General features: G+C 43.8%; 1 protein-coding gene across 1 annotated transcript in view; it reads right to left on the bottom strand.

Moving 5' to 3' along the window:
• Nucleotides 1–22,500, bottom strand: part of lcor (ligand dependent nuclear receptor corepressor) — a gene marked incomplete at both ends in the record, with an annotated part of 69,882 nt that overhangs the window by 29,073 nt on the left and 18,309 nt on the right. Inside the window, one exon of the mRNA XM_079219344.1 lies at nt 374–439. Within this exon, the coding sequence (XP_079075470.1) occupies nt 374–439 (66 nt within the window). The remainder of the gene's footprint in view (nt 1–373; nt 440–22,500) is intronic.

Genomic DNA, 22,500 nt, shown 5'->3' with positions numbered 1-22,500 from the left:
GATTTTGTGTCTGTAGACATTTCTCTCACAATTGTATGATATTTTTATATTTTTGATCTTATCGGGACGAACATGTTTTATACTTCCTCGGAATGAAATCCGTTCAGAAATGTTTTCCTTGTTAAAACCTTATTTTGAAAACCTGAAAAACGTTATGTCCGCTTAGGGCTTCCGTAGTTTACCGTGCAGTAGACGCAACACTATGGGCAGAAATAACTCAATAAAAAACAGTATTTTTCTCCTTCTAGAAGATACAATCATTGATTTGTTTTTGTTGTATTCCTTCGTTAATCTTTAATCAACTGTAAATGGAAAAGTAGATTTTTCAACATAAATGTGTTCTCCATTAAAAGTTGGGTGTGAGGACGTTTACCTTGGAACAGGGCGATGTCGTTGACTAGTCCCGGCCCAAACAAGCCTTCCAAGATGCTTTCAAAGCCTGCGGGGAGAAGAGACGTGACGTTAACGCCGGCCGACATGTTTACCATCAAAACATGGAATGACAGCGGCTTCACCGCCACGAGGAACTGAGCACAAAAACACAAAACACAAAACACTGTCGGGCTGCGATATTAAAGCATCTTTAAAGGCGTCACTTTCATCTTTTGAAGGGTTAGGAACATAAATGACAAAGTGCGTTTCCCGTAGGGTGCATTTTACTGACGCACAGCAGTTTACAATCTGAGATTGTTCTCATTTAAAGGATGACAATAAATATGTTTTGTTTCTTTAAATTGGAAACTGAGAATAATACAAATACAGTCACACAAAGACGCATGTAGACAATGGCATGGGAGCTTATATTAGTCACACACGCATAGATAGACAATGATGAGAATGGTGAGAACACACACACACACACACACACACACACACAGCAGTGCAAAGGCTTTTTGCTGCACACACAAACTGAAACACACTGAAAGATCTACGAGGAAGAGGAGGCTTTGTGAGCGTTATCATGCACACACACACACACACACACACACACACACACACGCACACACACACACACACGCACACACACACGCGCACGCACACACACACACACACGCACACACATAAAAGAGCCTACACAGACAGTGTGGAAGCATTTATTAGTCACTATGCAGACACACACACACACACACACACACACACACACACACACACGCACACGCACACACTTGTCTTTCTTCTCAGCCTTCAAAAGAAAAATTAGCGCTTTACCTCCAACACACCGAGCTAATGTCACTCACTTCTTTTTTTATTAACTGTAAATACCCTCGTCCGTCCCGCTGTTGCTTGGCAACCGCATACAGGGAAACATAAATACATATTGCAATTTCCAACCTGACCCTCCCCCACCCCATCCCCATTATACGGAGGAGCAGGGAGACACGGCGCAACTGAGACAAAGACGTGCGTGTGTGTGTGTGTGTGTGTCTTTGCGTGTGTGTGTGTGTGTGTGTGTAGAAAGGTTAGCATGCGTAGTTCAAGTGGAGCCACTTGTCGGGCCACACTCTGAACACGGGGTGAACGAGCCGGATGAGCGAGTAGAGAACGAGCGTCTCCGGGGGGAAAAGCCTCGCGGCGGCACCGGCGGTTCGATGCTCGAGGACCGAGGATTCAAATGCTGCCGTTGTCGTTTTCTTTGCACACGCTACGGCAGGTTTTAAGGGTCAGGAAGTCGTTTTTTTTACTGTGGCTCATTGGTTAGCAGGGTCGTCCTTCAAATCAGAGGATCGGCGGTTCGATCCCCGGCTGCGCTAGCCCAGACACTTGACCCCAGATTGCTCCCTGTCGGTGTATGAATGTGTTGATAACAGCGTCAGCTCAATGGCATTCACTTGTTTTGGGGCTTTTTCTCTTCCTTCTCTTCGGCCCGCTGTTGGCTTTCGGGTCATGTGACCGTCCGGGCCAATCAAAACACCCCGCCATGCGACCGTGAAACGTATCGTGACGATCATCACGCAAGAACCGCTCTTTGATCTGAGGAAGACGTTCACCAATTTTCTCGTATTTTATATTTTCGTGTTAATCAACGTTACTATAAATATACAGAAATTGTAACTTTTCGTTGGTGCCATTTTCCACAGACAACGTTTATCTCCCTTCAGCACAACGTTTAAACTCCCCCAAACCAGCCGGAAGATACTTTTTTTTTTACAAATATGAAGCCATTGTGTGAGCGTCTACAGAGCCGAGACGATCCTGAGCTCCGATTGGCCGGTCTGCGTTCCAGGGGCGGGACTTAAATAGCGAAGGGTGAAATAGTTTCACTTCATTTACGTTCAGTCTGAAAATCTTGTTGACAATCTGATCGCTTCAAATCAGTGAGCGCAGCGTGTGTGTGTGTGTGTGTGTGTGTGTGTGTGTGTGTGTGTGTGTGTGTGTGTGAAATCCCCCCTTAATGGTCCTTTAGTCTTCTCAGTTTGTGTTGGCCTGAAGCCAGAAACTAATTAAGTTGTATTATACTACTTTAAATTCACGTGGTGAGGGTATGATAGACACAACACACACACACACACACACACACACACACACACACACACACACACTCTGACGCATCACAAAGTTCCCTTAAACCTGCACATGCAAAATTCCCATGGCCTACAAAGGCAGCTTTGATAACAAATAAAAAGGAAGCTTCAAAGAATTTTCAAAAACCCCTTTCTTTCCAAGAAGCCCAGAAATACAGCTCTGCTTCTAAGTGAGGAGGGGGAGGGGCTTCAGCGTGAGAAATCATCCCTGAAAGTCAAAGTTACTCGAGCCCCCATGCTATTTGGGCCACGTGATGGAGAGTGTTTTCATATTTAAAGTGACAGCAGCATCCCCGGCGTACAGTACAGAATGACCCCGCCCCCCCCGGAGGCGGAGGCTGCGATTGGTCGGATGAGATTGAGGATGTAATTGGACAGAGAGCAGATACGGGGAAGTGATTGGCTGGATGAGATAACAGAGTTACAAAGTCTCCCCGAGCCAACGGGCAAAAAAAATATGTAGGTCAGTTAGTAACTAACACACTCTGGGCCCAAAAGCGTTCACACATGACATGACAACGCACACACACACACACACACACACACACACACACACACACACACACACACACACACACACACACACACACACATTATGACATCTGGGATTCTGTCAGTAGGTTATGCAGAAGCATTTGAATACATATATATATATATATATATATATATATATATATATATATATATATATATATATATATATATATTTATACTGTATACACACACACACACACACACTGTTCCCCCCAACCTCCATTGTGTCACTTCGTTTCACTTCACAGAGTCCAGCAGTGCAGCCGAGAGCAGCGTGACACAAACTTAAGAGACTCACACACACACACACATACACACACACACACACACACACACACACACACACACACACACACACACACACACACACACACAAATACATGCATGGAGGGAATCACAAGACATCTAGCTAATCCACATTTGCACCAGAAAGGACCAAAAAAAGAAGAAGCACAGGCTTCAAATATGTGATGTGAACGCATGAAACCTGGTTGAGGCACACACACACACACACACACAAACACACACACACACACACACACACACACACACACACACACACAGACACACACACACAGCACTTAAAACACGGGATTTCCTCGTAACTGCATAGTTTAAAGCTAAAATGATTCATCGTTTCACCAGATTTCCAGTGACTGTCGAGCATACGCCCCCTTGAGGCAAAGAAAGTAACAGCAGGAGCCGTTCAGACCTGCATGTTAACCACATTTAATAAATAAAAAGGCAAAGAAAGGAGAAACAGAAGCCGCTTTCCCACTCAAAGCCACCGAGCGCTTAAATGAAGTTAATTTAATTTGCATATCCAAGAATCACAGATTTGGGGCAAAGCAAAGGAATTCTCCAAAGTGGATAATCGGCGTGCGGAGGGGGAATACAAGTGTTCCTCTAAAAATAGAGTCATTTAAACGTTACAGACCGTGGCAGTGTAGTGAAAATGCACACATGCTTTTGATCAGAGCTGCTTTTTGCTTTTGTTAATGATTTAGTGATCAAATGGCTCTCTTGCACTCATTCAGTCGTCTAACAATAGAACTGAGGAAACGCGTAAATATTAGGAAACAAAACAGTTTTCTAATATTGAAAGACAAAAGAAGGGTTTTTGGTTACGTATGTAACTCCTGTTCTATGAGAGCGAGACCACACTGTAACCACGGACGCCATCCGCCTTTTTTTAATTTTATTTTTTGGGGATTGATCTAATTCCGAGAGGACGTGTTGACGGGGACATCCAGCGGGAACGACGTCTCACGGCGTAGGAACATGAGCGCACTCGGCCTGCTGGGAGCGACTGAGCTGCTCAAAAATTAATTCAGGGAATGCTCATCAAATCACACACACACACACACACACACAAGAAACAGCATCTCTCCAAGTCCCTCAGAGCCGTGGAGAAAGGAACTCGACACTGGAGGAAGCGTTGCGGGGAGGCGGAGCCTGAGCGCCGAGAGAACATGGAACTGGCGTTGGGCTTTTCCTGTGACCGCCGGACCTCAGCTATACATAGTGCCGCATGAGCATTAATAATGCAGTGCGACTAAAGCTCTCAGAGCAGGCCTTCTCGCCTGGCCCCCGATCAAATCAATACCTAATTAGGCCCGACAGGGGTCTGGCCTTCAGAGAAGAGGAAGTGAGGCAACGTGAGAGACGGGAAGCATCGACCGGCCGGCGTGAGTTGAACAGCTGATATCCAGTCTCCATCCTCTTCCTCCAGACCCCTTGATTGATACTCTAGACCCCCTGAAAGCCTTAATATGAAAGTTTCGGGTTGGGTCTCCCTAAAAAAAGACAATTGTCACACAAAACAAAATATGTTCCAGCAGTTTTCATTATTTTCAACTGCAACTGTCACGTGACCCGGGGGGTCAGGGGTTGGTACGACAACAATGGGAAAAAAAGTTGGGAGAAAGTTTTAAAGACGAGCTAATTGGACCAAGTCTGCAATTACCGGCGTCTGTATGACGGCAACATGGTGGCTCCTCCACGGTCGGATTCTCCGGTGTGACCTTTAGGACCTTTGCTTAGTCTGCGAGTGTGTGAACAATTCCCTCCACAAAGCACGCGGCTGGAGAAGTGCATTCCGTGGAATCGCTTTATACTCTTTTCTGTGCTCTTTTTTTAAACAACCATATTGAGAAGCAGCCTTGAGGCAATTCAATGTTTATTCTCCGAACGCTTTGAGTAAAAAAAGGAGAACAATGGCACAAAAGTGCCTCACACAAATGTCCTCAGCTTTACTGAGCCGATAGCATTAGCAGCGAGCAGCTAGATTACGGAGATCGGGAACTATAAAGTCGTTGTTGGGAATCCATGACGAATGAAGCTCGAAAAACAAAAACAAAAAACGATGATGCATCATGCGCCTTTGATCTTAATGGTTTTTGCATCACAATTAGCTGCTTTTTCTGGACATCGTCACATGACACGTCTGCATCGTCACGTGACACGTCGGCATCGTCACATGACACGTCTGCATCGTCACGTGACACGTCGGCATCGTCACATGACATGTCTGCATCGTCACGTGACACGTCGGCATCGTCACATGACACGTCTGCATCGTCACGTGACACGTCGGCATTGTCACATGACACGTCTGCATCGTCACGTGACACGTCGGCATCGTCACCTGACACGTCTGTATCGTCACGTGACACGTCGGCATCGTCACATGACACGTCTGCATCGTCACGTGACACGTCGGCATCGTCACATGACACATTGGCATCAGCACATGACACGTTGGCATCGTCACATGACACATTGGCATCGTCACATGACACGTTGGCATCGTCACATGACACGGCTGCATCGTCACATGACACGGCTGCATCGTCACATGACACGGCTGCATCGTCATGACACGGCTACATCGTCACGTGACACGTCTGCATCGTCACGTGACACGTCGGCATTGTCACATGACACGTCGGCATCGTCACATGACACATTGGCATCGTCACATGACACGTTGGCATCGTCACATGACACGGCTGCATCGTCACATGACACGGCTGCATCGTCACATGACACGGCTGCATCGTCATGACACGGCTACATCGTCACGTGACACGTCTGCATCGTCACGTGACACGTCGGCATCGTCACGTGACACGTCTGCATGGTCACATGCCACGTCTGCATGGTCACATGACACGTCGGCATGGTCACATGACACGTTGGCATCGTCACATGACACGTTGGCATCGTCACATGACACGTTGGCATCGTCACATGACATGTTAGTAATCAGAAACACTCAAATGTAAAATTACTGGCAGACTAAATGGGTTTTCTTCACAAATGTTCCATATTTAATGGGATTTGGAGTCAAGTCAAAGTGCCGTTCAGCTTAATTCTGCGGTTAATTCAGTCGACGGCATAATGATAGATGGATAGATAGATGATCTTTTTCCTTTTTTTTTACATCTGAGAATGTTCTTTTGCATGGTCTTCATTATTAGGACGGCATTTTGACACACATCCCCAAAGGAGCATGAACGAGATGTCTATAATCTGCCATGCAGCAGCATGCACATGATAGAAATAGCAACATTTAGACATTCATAATTTAATGTTACGCTTTGCTTGGACCAACATGACAAAAAAAATGCTGCTTTGCATAAACCACAAAAACCAAAGCGCTAACACAAGCTAGTTCGCTACATGGCTATGACGATGGAAAGTGGTGGCGGTTCAACATGTTTAAATAAAGTCTGGATAAGGAAGAGGTTGGGGTGGACGGGTGAATCCCCCGGGAAACCAGTGTTCATGTCCCTTGTGAAATCAAAAGTCCACGTTGAGTGGTTTTAAACAACGTAAATTAAAAGTTGCAGAACAAATAGACTTATTTTAAACCAAAACACTGATCTTTTCTTTCCTAAAGTAGTTTTTTAATCGTTTTCCGTGCCGCCGCCACGTTGAGCAGAGTCATGGTTGTGTACGTCTGTGCGATCACACTGCAGCCAAAAATAATACAAGTAGAATATATCTATATACACTTTTCTTTAATGAAAACTACAAAAGGTGGAGTCAGCTTTTTGCTAAATGGGTCGGCAGTTGTCCTGTAACATGCTACATGCTACATGCTACTTGGAGAAGCCAAAGGTTCATTGTTACACCCTAAACCTAATGCTAAAAACATGACTAAACGTACCAAGAAAAAAGAAGACAAATGTGGCATCAAGCATCGTTATTGTTGCGGTGGTTACTTGCAGGCTAACATACAGCTAAAGCTAACATGAGCGCTAGTCCACAGCTCGCCAAAAACCCGGAAATGAGTCGTGTGTTTTCTTTCTCTCCTTCTTTCTTTCTTTCCCTCAAAAATGACAGCAGACCCGATTCCGGCACATTCTTCGACTTCTGTATTTCCAATTTGAATCTGTTTCTGAGAGCCCTTTATTCTTTCTTCTTCGCGTGGCGTTCAGGGACAATGTTCTCACGTCTCCAAAGACCGGCCGCCTGCTTTGACCGACTGCTGGAAATAATTAAACTTCAGTTTGACCTCCGTGCCTCGCCGGAGATCGAGGATCTGATTTCAAGGCTGCGGAGGACAAACAAGCTTTACATCCCCGTCGCATGTTCCCTTCTTTCAGTTTATCGATCACGTCGGTGCGCTCAAACCTCAGCATTTATATATATATATATATAAAATTGCAGCCTTTTGTGAGACATTTTGTAAAAGAGCGTCCTTGTGTGGACTTAAATATGTTATTGTCCAACGTTTTCAAGGATTTCTTAGCGTTGCATGTACCTGCGTGTTTGAAATATGAAATATGAAACAACATAAACATGGCGTACGCGTCCTATCACCGATGCAGATGCAGAAACTGAACGCAGAATAAAAATGTCACTCATCAAAACTTCCTGATAGCTCCTGTCAAATATAAACCACACTAAATGAAAACCGTCAAAGTCATAACTCGACCTAACTTTAATATAATTATTCTCTCGATCAATCTTAATCTACTTCATTTAAGACGATAAGACCGTGTTTTAAAAAAAAAAAGTCTGTGTGCAATCCTCTATTTTTAAATGTAAATGTGTTTTGTAAACCAACTCCCAATTCCTGTGAAGACAGAAGTGATGTAGTTATAATGCATGTGTGCATTGCTTATGTGCGGGAGTGTGTCCTGGGGAATGATAAAACAAATACGTGCACGATTGGCCAAAGGCGTGGTAAAATGCAGAGACTCAATCAGACTACACGGGGACGCACACACACACACACACACACACACACACACACACACACACACACATGAAACACATGGGCCTAAACACAGCGTGCCGATTCAATCTGACGGCTTCTCGGCAAACCAAATCCCTAATCTCATCTCATCTCATCTCATCTCTCTCTCCCTCTGAAGTATCCGGTGATGAGCTCAAAGGAGGCTGATGAGCGCTGGCAGCTATTTCTGTGACTAACACACACACACACACACACACACACACACACACACACACACACACACACACACACTTGCTTGTTAACGAAGCAGAGGCGCTGTAAAGAGCAATCACAACTGGCGATGGAGGAACCTATATCACACACACACACACACACACACACACACACACACACACACACACACACACGCAGTAGATTGGGTGGTTTTACATGATGTTGCCATGGCGTTGAGCCAGTCACACTTTTAACATTTCAACAATGTCATGGCTTTGAGACGGGAAGGAGGGAAAAAAACATCAGATGACTGCGTGTGTGTGCAACTAATCACTCCGCTCTCACACACACACACACACACACACACACACACACACACACACACACACACACACACAGCCCAAATGCACGGCTGATTAAAAACAAAAGTGGGGTCCGTGTTTCCCCATAATGCACTGGGGCAGCAGTGGACTCCAGTGCGTCTAAATGTACACGTCTCTGCAGCCGAGCAGACGTCACAGCGGGAGGAAAGAGAAATAAGAATTAGTGCAATTACTCATCTAATTATCTAATTATTTCATTATGTGGCGGAGAGCAGGAAGGAGGACGAGGATGGTCTCTCTCTCTCTCTCTCTCTCCCTCTCTCTCTCTCTCTCTCTCTCTCTCTCGACATGTTTCAAAGTATTACCTTTCTGCAGATTCTGGTCTTCTTGTGCAGATTGTATAGCTACTCTCTTCTTCTTCTTCTTCTTCTTCTTCTTCTTCTTCATTCATTCATTTATTTATTCGTCAACCACTTCTTACACCTTTTCGCTTTTGCATGTTCTCGCCCCGTCAGGACGGCGGAAGACAGAAAGAAAAAAGAAAGCGAGAAGAGAAGGAGGCACAGGGGTACGAAAGTGCTAACGAGAAACAAATTGAAAACAATTAAAGGAGAGATGGGGGGGGTTTGTGCGTTTGTGCAAATGAATGCCGAAGGTGTGTGTGTGTGTGTGTGTGTGTGTGTGTGTGTGTGTGTGTGTGTGTGTGTGTGTGTGTGTGTGTGTGTGTGTGTGTGTGTGGCTGGTGATTAGTGGGGGTTTACTGAATGGAGTGGTAAGTGGTGTATTCTTTGTATTTTCTGCCAATTAAAGCTGAAGTAGTAAACAGCGGGGATGTGATGGAGCAAAAGACCCGAGAACAGACTGAGCACTGCAGTCGGGAACTGGTGCCTTCAGGCCCTGTCGTTCGTTTGAGCACTGGAGTGTTTTGTTTGTTTGTTGGAGGTGAGAACTCATTACGCATTTGAACAAGTTTGTGCATAATTTTTAGGAAATCCCCTCCACGTTCTGATTGGTTTAAAAAGTCTGGAAATCTGGTGCCGACATACTTTACGTGAAACAGGGAAATGGTTTGATCACATGAGAAATTCCTCTTTTATCAATTTGTCAAAGTCTGGACTTTCCGCTTATGAACGGACAGTCCGAAAAAAAACAGAATGTCTCCAGCGCAGAAATAAAAGAAGCCGTTTCATTTCGGTACAAACACGAGCGTGTTGGAAGCTGTAAAACCAAGTGTGATAATCCGATCTGATCTGCACAAATTTAGTTATTAAGCGTCATTAACTGTCACGGAGCGCGGTCTAAATCCTGCATGCTCATTTAGATGAAGGGGGCAGGAAATCGGATTTAATTTGGACTCCCCTCTGCTGCCAAAACTTGGCGGGGATGAACATCTGTCCAGCAAAAAAAGGGAGCTCCAACTCAGTCATGTGACTTTTCTGTTTACAAAGACTTGCACGTGCTCAGTTGGAGTGCAGAGAAACCCAACGGTTGGCGTGATTGCACCTCCAGCGACGCTGCGAGACGAAAGCGGCGGCGGAGGCGAACAAAGTCGGCTGACTTCCTGTTTTTTTTTAACGTTTTTTTTGGGCCGTTTTCCAGCCAAACAAATAATCCTCCTGATTGTTTATAAAACCGCAGACCGGCGATCCTCAACCATCTGCCTCCGAGCCCCGAGAAACAAACCGGCAACGTCTGCAAATTTACTTCACGGCTTACCGGAACGCAAATGCTAAGTTTTTTTTAAATGTATCCTATTTTCGTATCCTCACACCTGCTCAGTGGTACCACATATGGTGAGGTGGGTTACGGTTATTCGCAAACATATGTTAGAATAAATAAAAAGCAGATGCTTCTGCTTTATTCAGATCAGTTCACGTGACTTCAGCCGAGAGGTCGGAGGAGTTAGAAAACACTTTGAGCACGACGTCATGACGACGGTTCTTTAGAAAGATGCGAACACAGAACAAACACGTTGTTAGAGATCCTTTGGACGAAAACAGAGGCAGTACAAATAATATTATTATTAGCAGACCCGTTATAAAAATGTATCCAACAAGACCAAGTTTTTGCAGGTTTTGATCAAAGCTGCAACTACTGCTCATTTATTGATGGAATTGTCAATAAAAATAAATGATAATGACTAAAAAAAAGGTGCCAATCACAATTCCTCAGAGCTGAAAGTGACATGTTTAAATGCACTTGTGAGCAAACATGTTCCATTTGCAATGATAAGAAAACTTGAATATTCACAATTTTGGAGCTAGAACGAGAAATATTTATTGCGTTTTTTTTGATAAAGGGAAAGTAAACATTCCTTTTCCATTCATTTTCTCTTGATCGACAGATGGATTAATTAACTTTCGGTTTACGCCGAAACTCTAAAATCAAATCAGCTGCTGACATAAGACGATATTCCACATTGTTTATGGCTCATGCAAACAGCATATTCTTGCATTTTTTTTATTGTGACATGTGCCGATAATAATAATAATAATAATAATAATACAATAATGGATACGCACACATTCAGCAACACCGACCTTTTTAAAGTAAATCTGGATTCATAAAAGGAATATAATAGAAGGAATACAAGAAGAAGGCTGAGGTCCACCACCGGTTACGTTAATATTACGTTTACATGGCTGCACGTGAACAGTAATATTAGTGGAATATAAATATTTTTTGGGGGAATAAGGGTAACAAACAGAATATTTGGTGCATGTAAACGTGGTCTAGTTGAACTGCGACAAGACAGCTAAAAGCTAAAATTAAAATAACGACGATAGCATTCACTCTCATTCTGTTTTCTTTAAAGAAATTAATTCAATTTCTCTTAGTTCAACAGTCGCGACCCTTTGATCCGACATCATAGGTGTGCGTCCCTTCTTTCTTTTTTCACCGTGAAAAAGACAAGTCAGTCACTTTCTATGGCGAAAACATGTTGCTCTCCACGTGTCCATGCACGCCTTTTATTACGCTACGAGGTCGCGATAAAAAGGGCAGAAAGAAGAAAAAAACACATAGAAATATTAATGCGATACAAAGTCGACAATAAGAGGAGCAATTGAACACATGAATGGATGAACGGCACACAGGTTTTCGTGATGTCAGGAGAGATGGTTCTTTCTCGCACGCATCAACCTCTATTAATATTCTTTTCAGTCAGAGGGACAAATTATTCACAGCGGGAATGAAAGGAATCTAAAATATTATCTTGCAGCCGGGGGGAAGTGGGGGAGGGAGGAATGAAAAGGAAAGAGAAAAGGTTTTAAACTGTTACTGAGACGGAGACCTTGCTTTTTATAGACCACCGCGCTTGAATGCACCACGGGCCTCCAACAAGCACTCAAGACTTTATCGTTTCTAAAGGGCAGCAATTTGCAGTTCACTGGAAACAGAAACCTTTCAGATTCCCGAGAAGCGACACAAGGCCGACCTCTTGGCCTTGGATTTGTATTTCTTTTCCTTTTTCTATTCCTGTTTTCGGGCGGACATTGTCGCTCGTCCTACTGGTCGCCAACAAACCTCCGGTAGGCCACAAACGCATCCTTTACACAGCTGCCGGTCTGAGCTGGAAGCCGCCGTAGTTCTTTAACTGGTTGGCGTCGCATCGTCTCGGGGAGATAATTGTTTTCCGATAGCAGCAAAACATTGGCTAAGGTTTTCTTTGTTGTTTTCTCTCTTAAGTCTAGTGGCTTCTGGTCGAGCAAATGGTTTTGAGATGTCCGTCTGAGACGTCTGCCTTGGCCCCAGTGCAATGCAGAATTTTGTTTTTTGGGAGGAAATTCAAAACGCAATATCAAATATCAAATTCAATGTGGTCACTTTCAAAAGTGTGTTCAATCTGATTTGGTTGGATAGTGTCCTGGTGTGTCTGTCTGTTTTGATGCACTCTGAGATCAGACATCTTTTGCACTTCTGTCCATCCAAAAATGAGCAAAGAAGAAGCATTTTGAAAAAAAATTGAAGACCAAAGATCACGAAGTTGTGAATCAAGGTGACTTCTGCTTTTACTCATCCAGTCCGCCCTAATAACGTCTTAAGGGTTCTGCAAGGAGCTCGTTAAAGGAACTCTATCGTGAGGATATCTCAGGTGCTGCTGCTTCCATTTGGGCAATGCCCTCGTTTTAATCAGTCACTTTAAAGCTGCTAACTTTACGAAAAGACAACGCTAACTTGCTGGAATGCCCCTTTAAAAATGCACCGGCCTGAAACAACGTTCACCTGTGGATCATGTTGAGTCATTAACAGTTTTATTTGGGTATGACTTTCAACGCACAACTCTTCTGTTTTCAGACGGGTTTGGACCGGTTTCCACAGGTTCCTTTCAGATGAGGATAAACATTTTGTGATTTGTGATGAAGATCTCAATGGGGCGGTCAGCAGGAACAAGACATTCTCATGATTGCAAAACACTGCAAACTAGTAGGACTGCCTCTTTTAGTTAGTTCAAATTGACCGTTTTGGTCTCAGTGGTTTTCTTTGCTCTTTTCATGCTGAGCGGGCTTGAGGTTAGGGTTGGGGTTGGTGTTAGGGTTGGGGTTGGAGTTGGGGTTGGTGTTGGGGTTGGTGTTAGGGTTGGTGTTAGGGTTGGGGTTGGAGTTGGGGTTGGGGTTGGTGTTAGGGTTGGGGTTGGAGTTGGGGTTGGTGTTGGGGTTGGTGTTAGGGTTGGAGTTGGGGTTGGGGTTGGAGTTGGGGTTGGGGTTGGAGTTGGGGTTGGTGTTAGGGTTGGAGTTGGGGTTGGGGTTGGAGTTGGGGTTGGGGTTGGAGTTGGGGTTGGAGTTGGGGTTGGTGTTAGGGTTGGGGTTGGAGTTGGGGTTGGTGTTAGGGTTGGGGTTGGAGTTGGGGTTGGGGTTGGGGTTAGGTTGAGGTACAGACAAACATTGGGGTTGGGGTTGGTGTTAGGGTTGGGGGATTTAATGAGCGGCTTTTGCTGGATTACTTGTGAAGTTGACGAAATCGTACGAGTGTTAGTCGAGTTTCTCTGATCGAGGTCGACCATTCCAACGACCAACATTGAACATCTGCGAACCCGACCAGCAACTAACAGCTAGTTTCCAGGTTTTGAAGGCAACACGGTGCGTTCGCTGGGTGTTGGGAACGCGCGAGTCAACCATCACCAGCTGAATCTGCTCGCTAGCGTCAAAGAGCTGTGAAGACAAAGAGCTTTGTCCGGTTCATTATCGCCCAACATTTTGAGCTCAATCTTCCTTTCAGGTAATTACTTTTCAAGTTCTTTGCAAAAGAGAGGCGGGGATTTGACGAAGGAAAGTAAGACTCCTCAGCACAAATGAGGCATTTTACCTTTAAATGAGAAGTATCCGGGGTCAAATGGAAAGCAAACGAGGCCGACATGTAATCTCGTTAGTTGAGAGGAAGTCGACGGTGTGTCCATACCTTCCACCATCATTATGAGTCCAATCGGCAGGTCGTTCACGATAAGGGCAAGGGCTATTTTTAGCCCCGACCTGAAGTCCAGTTTGGAGTCCATGGACATGAGAACAACCCTGCAGTGTGTGCTACATGTCAGAAATCACTCCAGACCTGAAGCGTGTGATGTCCCGGCTCACAGCAAGGCTACAGGGGTAACAAAGAGAGGAGGGCGGGCTTTTATTGTGAAGCAGCCACAGGAAGTGCGGACTAATACTAAATCAACAAAAAAAAAGAGAGGAAACGTTTCGACTAAAATGTAATAACTGGATTTAGATGTTTTCAATTTGTCTTTCACTAAAACTAGATTCAAACTATGAAGGATATAAATGACTCAAATGTGACTTAAACTATCATTTACATTTTTAAGATCAAGACTAAATGTAAAATTAGTTAATTCGCCTCAAACCAGTTGAAGGACACACGCTTAATTTGCAATTCTTTTTTTGCAACATAAAAAAAAATGGCTTAAAACTTTCCCGACAATTAAATGGAAACACGACGATTGCTAAATTTTCATTTTTTTTCTCTCCCATCACCACTTTTTCATGTGGAAAACTCATTTAGATTGACATCCTGCTGTTCCCCGAGCGGCTCCACCTGAACAAAGTATCCAATGGAGAGTTTTAATCTCCTGACTCTCCACTTCGTCACAGATTTATCTTTAACCCCGAGATTCAAATCAGCAACGCTGCGGTCACAAGTCTGCTTCTCTTAAAAATGAGGCTTGAAATCGTCATTTTGCAATTGGAAGAGCTGAACTCAGACCGCCGGAACGAATCCAGCAGAGATGGACTCAAGAAAAAAAAAATAAAAAAATTTCACTGGATGAAATCGTCCAGGATGTTTTCTGAGTTGATCAGTTATGAATGATTTCACACCTTTTTGTTTCCATCAAAAAGTAGTTTCCTGCTGGCAGAGGAAACTCTTCAGTTGACAGTAAACAAAAAGCCGTCTGTGGCGACAACAGGCCTCATGTAGTCGAGTGTGAACAGAACAAATATGAAGAAATACGCTCCGATACATTATCGCCAACAGGAAGCACTTTGTGTTATTTATTCAGATTTAAAAAAAAAAACTTTTAATGTTCACAAACAAGAGAATCTCAAGCTTTGAGATACAGAAAAAGAGCTCTAATGTTGCTTATGTACTAAACTCACTGAAATACTGCGACCATTGACTTCCATTCTTTTCAGAACCGAAGAGAAATTAAAAAAAAATCCCCTTTTGTCCAGGAGCAGATTAATTGGTCATTTTTTCATGTTTTTTTTTTCACATCTCGAGCAAACACAAAGATTTAAAGTGAATAGTTGAGCTCGTATGATCATTTCTTTATTCTCTGGAGGACTCATTATTTCATGTTCCGCAAACTAATGATAAAATAACACAAATTGAAGAATTACAAAGAATTACCAAACATCATTAATTATCATTTCATTGCTTTTAATCTAATTAAATTAAACTAATAACTAGAGTTTAATTGACTATCAATTTACCGTTTATTAATGATGGTTATTATTAAGTGACAAGTGTTGAGTTAATAATTAATCATATCATCTGTAACTGTCACAGACAGATACAGACACACAGATATCTAATATGATTCAGTGACTCACTGCACACATACACACACACACACACACGTGCACACACACACACGTGCACACACACGTGCTGCATCAAACACACTATTTGTTTTGCATCAGCAGCATTACTGCACTAAACAATCTCATCTGGTCCCCACTTGACCTACATTTCACATGGGTTAGAACTCGCTCTGACTGAAGGGACACACACACACACACACACACACACAGAGAGTGACGTCATGCTTAGCGAACAGCTGAGCTACTGGACAGCAGAAAATCACATCTGCGCAGGCAGGGCTTGGCCACCTAACGCACTGGGCCTCCAGCCTCCTGCCCAAACGCAGCGGCTGGTGTTTCTAAAGCTTTTAATGCCCGTGATTAAAGAGAGGCGAGGGGCGAGAGGCGAGAGGCGAGGTTCTCCGCTAAGCGCAGAATAAATGTGTGTTTTATTTTTAACGGCCGAGCGGACAGATGTGAAGCATCCGCCGTCCGGAACAGATGTGGTGATGTTTAATCTTATTCCATCTGTGCTCAAAATGTTTTAAAGAATCTCTTCAACACTTTTTCACAGTGAGGGGAGACGGAATAAAAGAAAGTGAGGATGAAGCAGCGGGATTTGAACCGATGGCTCTTTGGGCTCTTGAACACACGACTTGACTTGACAAAATGACATGACAAAAACTCCTGCGATGGAGTCTGTGAGAAATATTGTGTATGCAAAGATACGCAAAAAAAACAGAAGTCTCTAGATATATATATATATATATATATATATATATATATATATATATATATATATATATATATATTGTGCTCCTTATTGCTCCATATTGCGCTCCTTCTTTTAACAGCGCTACACACACGTTTGATCGTTAAATGATGAACGCTTTAGCTCGTTATTGAGGTTTTTGTAATTTGCTCCAGAGACTCTGCAGGAGAACAAAGAGCTCACGCCACCGGCAGCTGTTCAGGTTTCTCTCTCTTCAGATGTCTTCCCTCGCTTCTCTTCCGCTGTGAATCCATGAGCGCGTCAACGCGGGCTGAGCGGCCTCAGAGGTGCAAAGAACCGGAGTAAAACTGTGTTGATATTGTCTGCGGCGGCTTCACAGTTACAGCCGGCGGGTGACGAGAAGCGGTTTGCCTTTTACAGTGAAGCAGCTGCAGATGAAACCAGTTGCAACAACGTGGCGCAACAACGTGGCTCAACAACGTGGCTCAACAACGTGGCTCAACAACGTGGCGCAACAACGTGGCGCAACAACGTAGCGCAACAACGTAGCGCAACAACGTAGCGCAACAACGTGGCGCAACAACGTCGCACTAACAACATAGTGCAACAACATAGCAACAACGCAGAACAACAAGGTAGCGCAACAAGGTAGCGCAACAAGGTAGCGCAACAAGGTAGCGCAACAAGGTAGCGCAATAACATGGCTCAACAACGTAGCGCAACAACGTAGCGCAACAACGTAGCGCAACAACGTAGCGCAACAACGTGGCGCAACAACGTGGCTCAACAACGTGGCTCAACAACGTGGCTCAACAACGTGACTCAACAACGTGGCTCAACAACGTGGCTCAACAACGTGGCTCAACAACGTGGCTCAACAACGTGGTTCAACAACGTGGCTCAACAACGTGACGCAACAACGTGGCTCAACAACGTGGCTCAACAACGTGGCTCAACAACGTGGCGCAACAACGTGGCGCAACAACGTGGCGCAACAACGTGGCTCAACAACGTGGCTCAACAACGTGACTCAACAACGTGGCTCAACAACGTGACGCAACAACGTGGCGCAACAACGTGGCGCAACAACGTGGCGCAACAACGTAAAGTAAATAAATAACATAAATATATAAATATAAATAAGTAACATCAATAGCAATGCACTTAGAGGACTTTCTTGTGCACAACCACAACATTGACATTTGATTCACACGGGTCATGAACAGATGCCTCCTGGGTAAAAGCTGTTTGTTTAAAACCCATCCCCCACCCCTCCCTTGAGCCCCCTTTCCTTAGTGGACTCTTTTGCTCGCAACTAAACGGTCTCTTCCAACAACATCCGTCCCTGTGCTACGTAACTTCTGCCCCAATGCAAAATCGTCCACATTAAAAAACAGTAATAACGACCACACTGAATTGGTGGTTTTCACAAACGTACATTGCCAACATGTTTTCCTGGCAACTGGACTGAGTCAGACGTGTGGTTGAAAGGCTCTCGGGAGGTTAGACATCTAATAAACTACTCAAACACATCATTATACCGTAAACTGGCCTTTTCAGATTCACCAGCGCTGGAGGCCATTTTCACTAATCCCCATTTTCAGGAGTGGAAGAACACAGATTTACGTGGGCCGGAGTGCCAAAACAGAGAAAAAAGAAGATTTATTTTAATTTTTAAGAGCTGCGGCACAAAGTCAGCCCTGCAGTCTGTTTTGGTGACACAGCGGGGAACCCCCGTCCCTCACAGAGGAACCGGCCGCTGAGTCTGAAAGTGGGAACCCCCCGCCTGGGCCTCATTGTTCGGAGCGAGCGCCACTTCGCCTGCAGCACAAGGGACCCACATCTCCTATTGTACCGCTCATTGTGCCGCTGACGCCCTCTTGTTTCTATTTATACTGTCTCTATTTATTACTGTTTCTTTATTACTCCTGAAGCTCAAGCTAATGACATTCTTTCATTACTGATTTTACTTTAATTTTCACGTTGTTTCTCCACGTTTCCCGCTGACTGTTGGGTTTAAAAAAAAGGATTTATTATTGCCTTCTCTCCTCTCCTCTCGTCCCGCCGGGGCACGTGGGTAAATTCCTTATGCGATTTAAATGTTGGATGAGACAAAAGAAAGCGAGAGGCCTTACGTGATCACTGAGCTATATTTACAGAGTGTGTGAGGGTTAAAGAGCGGACAACATACAGGGAGGAAGGCGACCTTCAGCCGGAGACGCAACACTCGCTTCTTTTATAGACTGTATACCTTTTATACCGCTTCCTCCCCCACCCCCCTCTCAGGAACAGCCTTTTCATTCCCTCTTTCATTCTCTTTCTTTTCATAACTATGGACATTCTTCTCTTACGTCTCTCCTCCCACCCGTTTGCTGGATGTCTGGTTTATTTTTCACTTCTTCGTTCTTTGATATCTTCTCGTTTTCTTTAACGCCCTCGTTGAACGATTTCACTCGTTTATGTTATTTATTTGCTCTCTGATGTAATATTTGATTCACCCGTCTTTCACCAGATGAGACCTTTTGCCTCCTGTTAAGATGTCTCACAAAAAGGTAACACACACACACACACACACACACACACACAGAAGGGACACAGTTGAACATCTAAAATATCTGATATCCTGTCTTTAAGTCGCTTGTTTTGTTGGACCAACAGTCTAAAAACCCATGATTCTATGTGTGTGTGTGTGTGTGTGTGTGTGTGCGCTCAAGAACCGTTTGGCGGGTGCATAGTTGGTGACGTGCAGTGTCAGAGTTGGTGCAATTTTGGAAATTCGACGGACTGAATCCTGACAACCTTTGAATGAACAGGCGAGCAGCGGGTTGTGCAATAGGGGGGCGGGGCTAAAGGGCGTCTCATCCACAGCGGGGCGTTTTTCTTTCTGTTTTGTCCGTTTGCTGCTGCTGGACGCGAGATACAGCGGCAGTACAACTCAACTCAGTCACTGGAGTCGACGATCCATCGCACTCGTTCACAGAAAACTCTCGTTTGTAGAGCTAGAACCAGTTTTAGACATTTTTAGTACCAAAAAAAGTCTTTAATGTTTCATTTAAAATAGTTTTCTGTCAGTCGACTAATTAACTTTTTGTTTCAGCTGAAAAAATAGAAGAAATTGTAGAAGATTCTTCAGAACATCCTATTTTACAGAACTAACATTGTATATTATGGTTATTCCAACAATATCTGCACATAATCACTAAAGCATGGTATGAGGAGGATAATGCAATTAATATGTATTATTTTCTTCTTCTCATCATTAACGGGGATAATGGACGTCATCGACTGTCTCAGAGTTTTCAGCGTCACTTCCTGGGCCGGAAAATACGAGAAAATGAAAGCTGCAGAAGTTAAAGCTGCAGAAAGAGAACGGTCATGATTTAAATCATCAAATCAAAGATCACACAGTCACGACGTCAATGTCGCAATACTTTCTGCGTCTAGCGAGAGGAAATCTTTCTTTCTCCACGAAGACACAAAAGGATCCGATGAGCCGCGAGAGAGAAGCCGCCCCGCTGTGAAGCTCCTCCCCCTTTCCACGTAAACACACAGCTTTTACTGAAGCCTCCTTCTGATGGACCAACTCTGTATGTATGTATGTATGCATGCATATGTGTGTGTGTGTGTGTGTGTGTGTGTGTGTGTGTGTGTGTGTGTGTGTGTGTGCGTGTGTGTGTGTGTGTGTGCAGATATATGCACTAAATGTCGCTACAGACGAAGAGGGATAAGAGCAAAAACCCACAGAAGCCATTATGGTGTTAACTCCCCCCCCAAAAAACATACATTGAGGCAGATTAATGGTGGCGGTCGGCGTCCGGCCATAAGCCAGCGTTGCCCCTAAAACACACACACTAATGACCACATGTGACATCTGACATTTGCAGCGAAAATTGCAGCCGTCATTAACTCCCACTTAAAAGAAAAATAATACATAACGGAAAAGAAGAAGAAGGTTAACAAGGCAACATAGAACCAGTGTAAATATCAAACAGACAACATGAATGTTTTGTTTTTTCCTTGAGTGAAATCCAAGGATAGTTTTGAGCTGAAATACATAAATGGGCCGAACAGAACTTCACTTGAAGAGGATGAAGGAGCCGGAGGAGAGTTACACGCTTTTTAAAAGGTACAACACTGTCAAGCAAAATGTATTTTATCATCTTCTGGAAAGTAGAAAGGAGGAACTTTCACCGCCGACGTCACTGAGGCTCAATAACTTTATGAAAGACAAACACACACTTTTACATGTACAACAAAAATATTTAAAATAACTAAAGGAATGAAACATTGAAATAAAGCAACGAACGCTGAACACAAAATGTGTGTGTGTGTGTGTGTGTGTGTGTGTGTAATGGAGGTCAATGGAGTTTAGTTCAAGGTTCAAGGTCCTCAAAGCAATCGGGAAATTCAACGGCATCCTCGTAAACAGTAACAAAGGGAGTGAAAAGAAAAGTGGTTTTATTTGTAAATGTGGGTCATTCCTTTCAAAAAAATTTAGAAAATGAACATTAAAAATGACAAAAGAAATGCACCCACAGGGTGATGTATGTTTAGTTTTTCTACTGTTTTTTTGTACTTTATTATTGTCTGACAAAACCTAATTTTTGTATTCATGTTTAATGTGAATATATCTAAATGAATAAGTGACAAAAAAATGTTTTTTACCTTAAAAATTACCAAAAAATGCACCCACAAACTTTTTACTTCAAAAGCAGCTGCTCCAATATGAGCTTCATAGCACAGAACAACCAGTTTGTTATGTAAATACTTTTTCCTGTGCGCGCACACACACACACACACACACACACACACACACACACACACATACACACACGCACACACACACACACACACGCACACACACACACAAAGACATAGGGACGATTTAACATCTCTTAGCCTGAACAGCATCAGACAGATGTGAGGATTGGTTGGAATCTGGGTGACTTAACGAGGTCAGGAGGCCCAGGGCCGATGGGACAAAAACATATTTTTGGACTTCAGTACATATGTGTGTGTGTGTTAAATGTATATAATGTGTGTGTGTGTGGGACATTATGGCATCATATGATTTTCACATGGAGTTGTGCTGCTTACGGTTCGACGGACAAAGAGAGCGATTCACCGACAGCGGGGCACAGACGGGTTTATGGGATGGAAGAGGAGGAAACCCCCTGAAAACACACGGGATCCTGTTCAGTTCCTTGTTCAGTGACCTGCACCCTTTAGCTTTAGGGTGCACGCAGATTTTATGGGTTTTCTTTTGGTGTTTGATCTAAACGGCGTAAAAAGGACATTTAGATTGTTTTTAAACTGAAGATATGTCATTTAAAAAAGGTTATTAAATGATATGTAAAGTATCTGAAGACCCGTTACGCTCTTTTTGTACCAGGCTGTTGGCATTGGGATCGGATGGAGTCGGCCTCAAGTGGCCATTAGAGGAACTGCAGTTGTTTTGTGATCGTTACATGAAGTAAAGTGATAGTTATAATTAGTATTAATACATACATGTAATTGTCTTAGGCGTGTGAGGAACGAGTTGTTATCCGGAGCGGAAACCAGAGTTCGCAGTCGGTAGCGAAATAAAACACGTCGAGAAAAAACATGTGTTTTTGAGAGTGTGAACAACCAGGAGGGGGCACCAACGAGCACAACACATATTATAGCTGGAGAGATTAGCCGTGGACAGACTGGACACATAATCTCCTGGCGGAGACAATAACTGACTGTCGGCTGTTGTTTAACAATCTCAATGTTTGTTACTTTTACTTTTAAAGAGCGCTGCAGTCACTCCTTCAGTCAGTAGATATGACATCAGCAACCGCTTTCTTTCAGCCCCTCCCCCACTTCAAAAAAGACCATGCTTCTTAATTAATTCGAGACAACGAGCAGGCTGCCCAATTACAGAGGCATCATCCGACTCACTTCCTGCAGATCGGGGGATCGTTCC

The sequence above is a fragment of the Taurulus bubalis genome (assembly GCF_910589615.1).
Source record: "Taurulus bubalis genome assembly, chromosome: 6".
Lineage (NCBI taxonomy): Eukaryota > Metazoa > Chordata > Actinopteri > Perciformes > Cottidae > Taurulus > Taurulus bubalis.
Note: the sequence above shows the minus strand (reverse complement) of the source record. Positions and strands in the feature narration are given on the sequence as shown.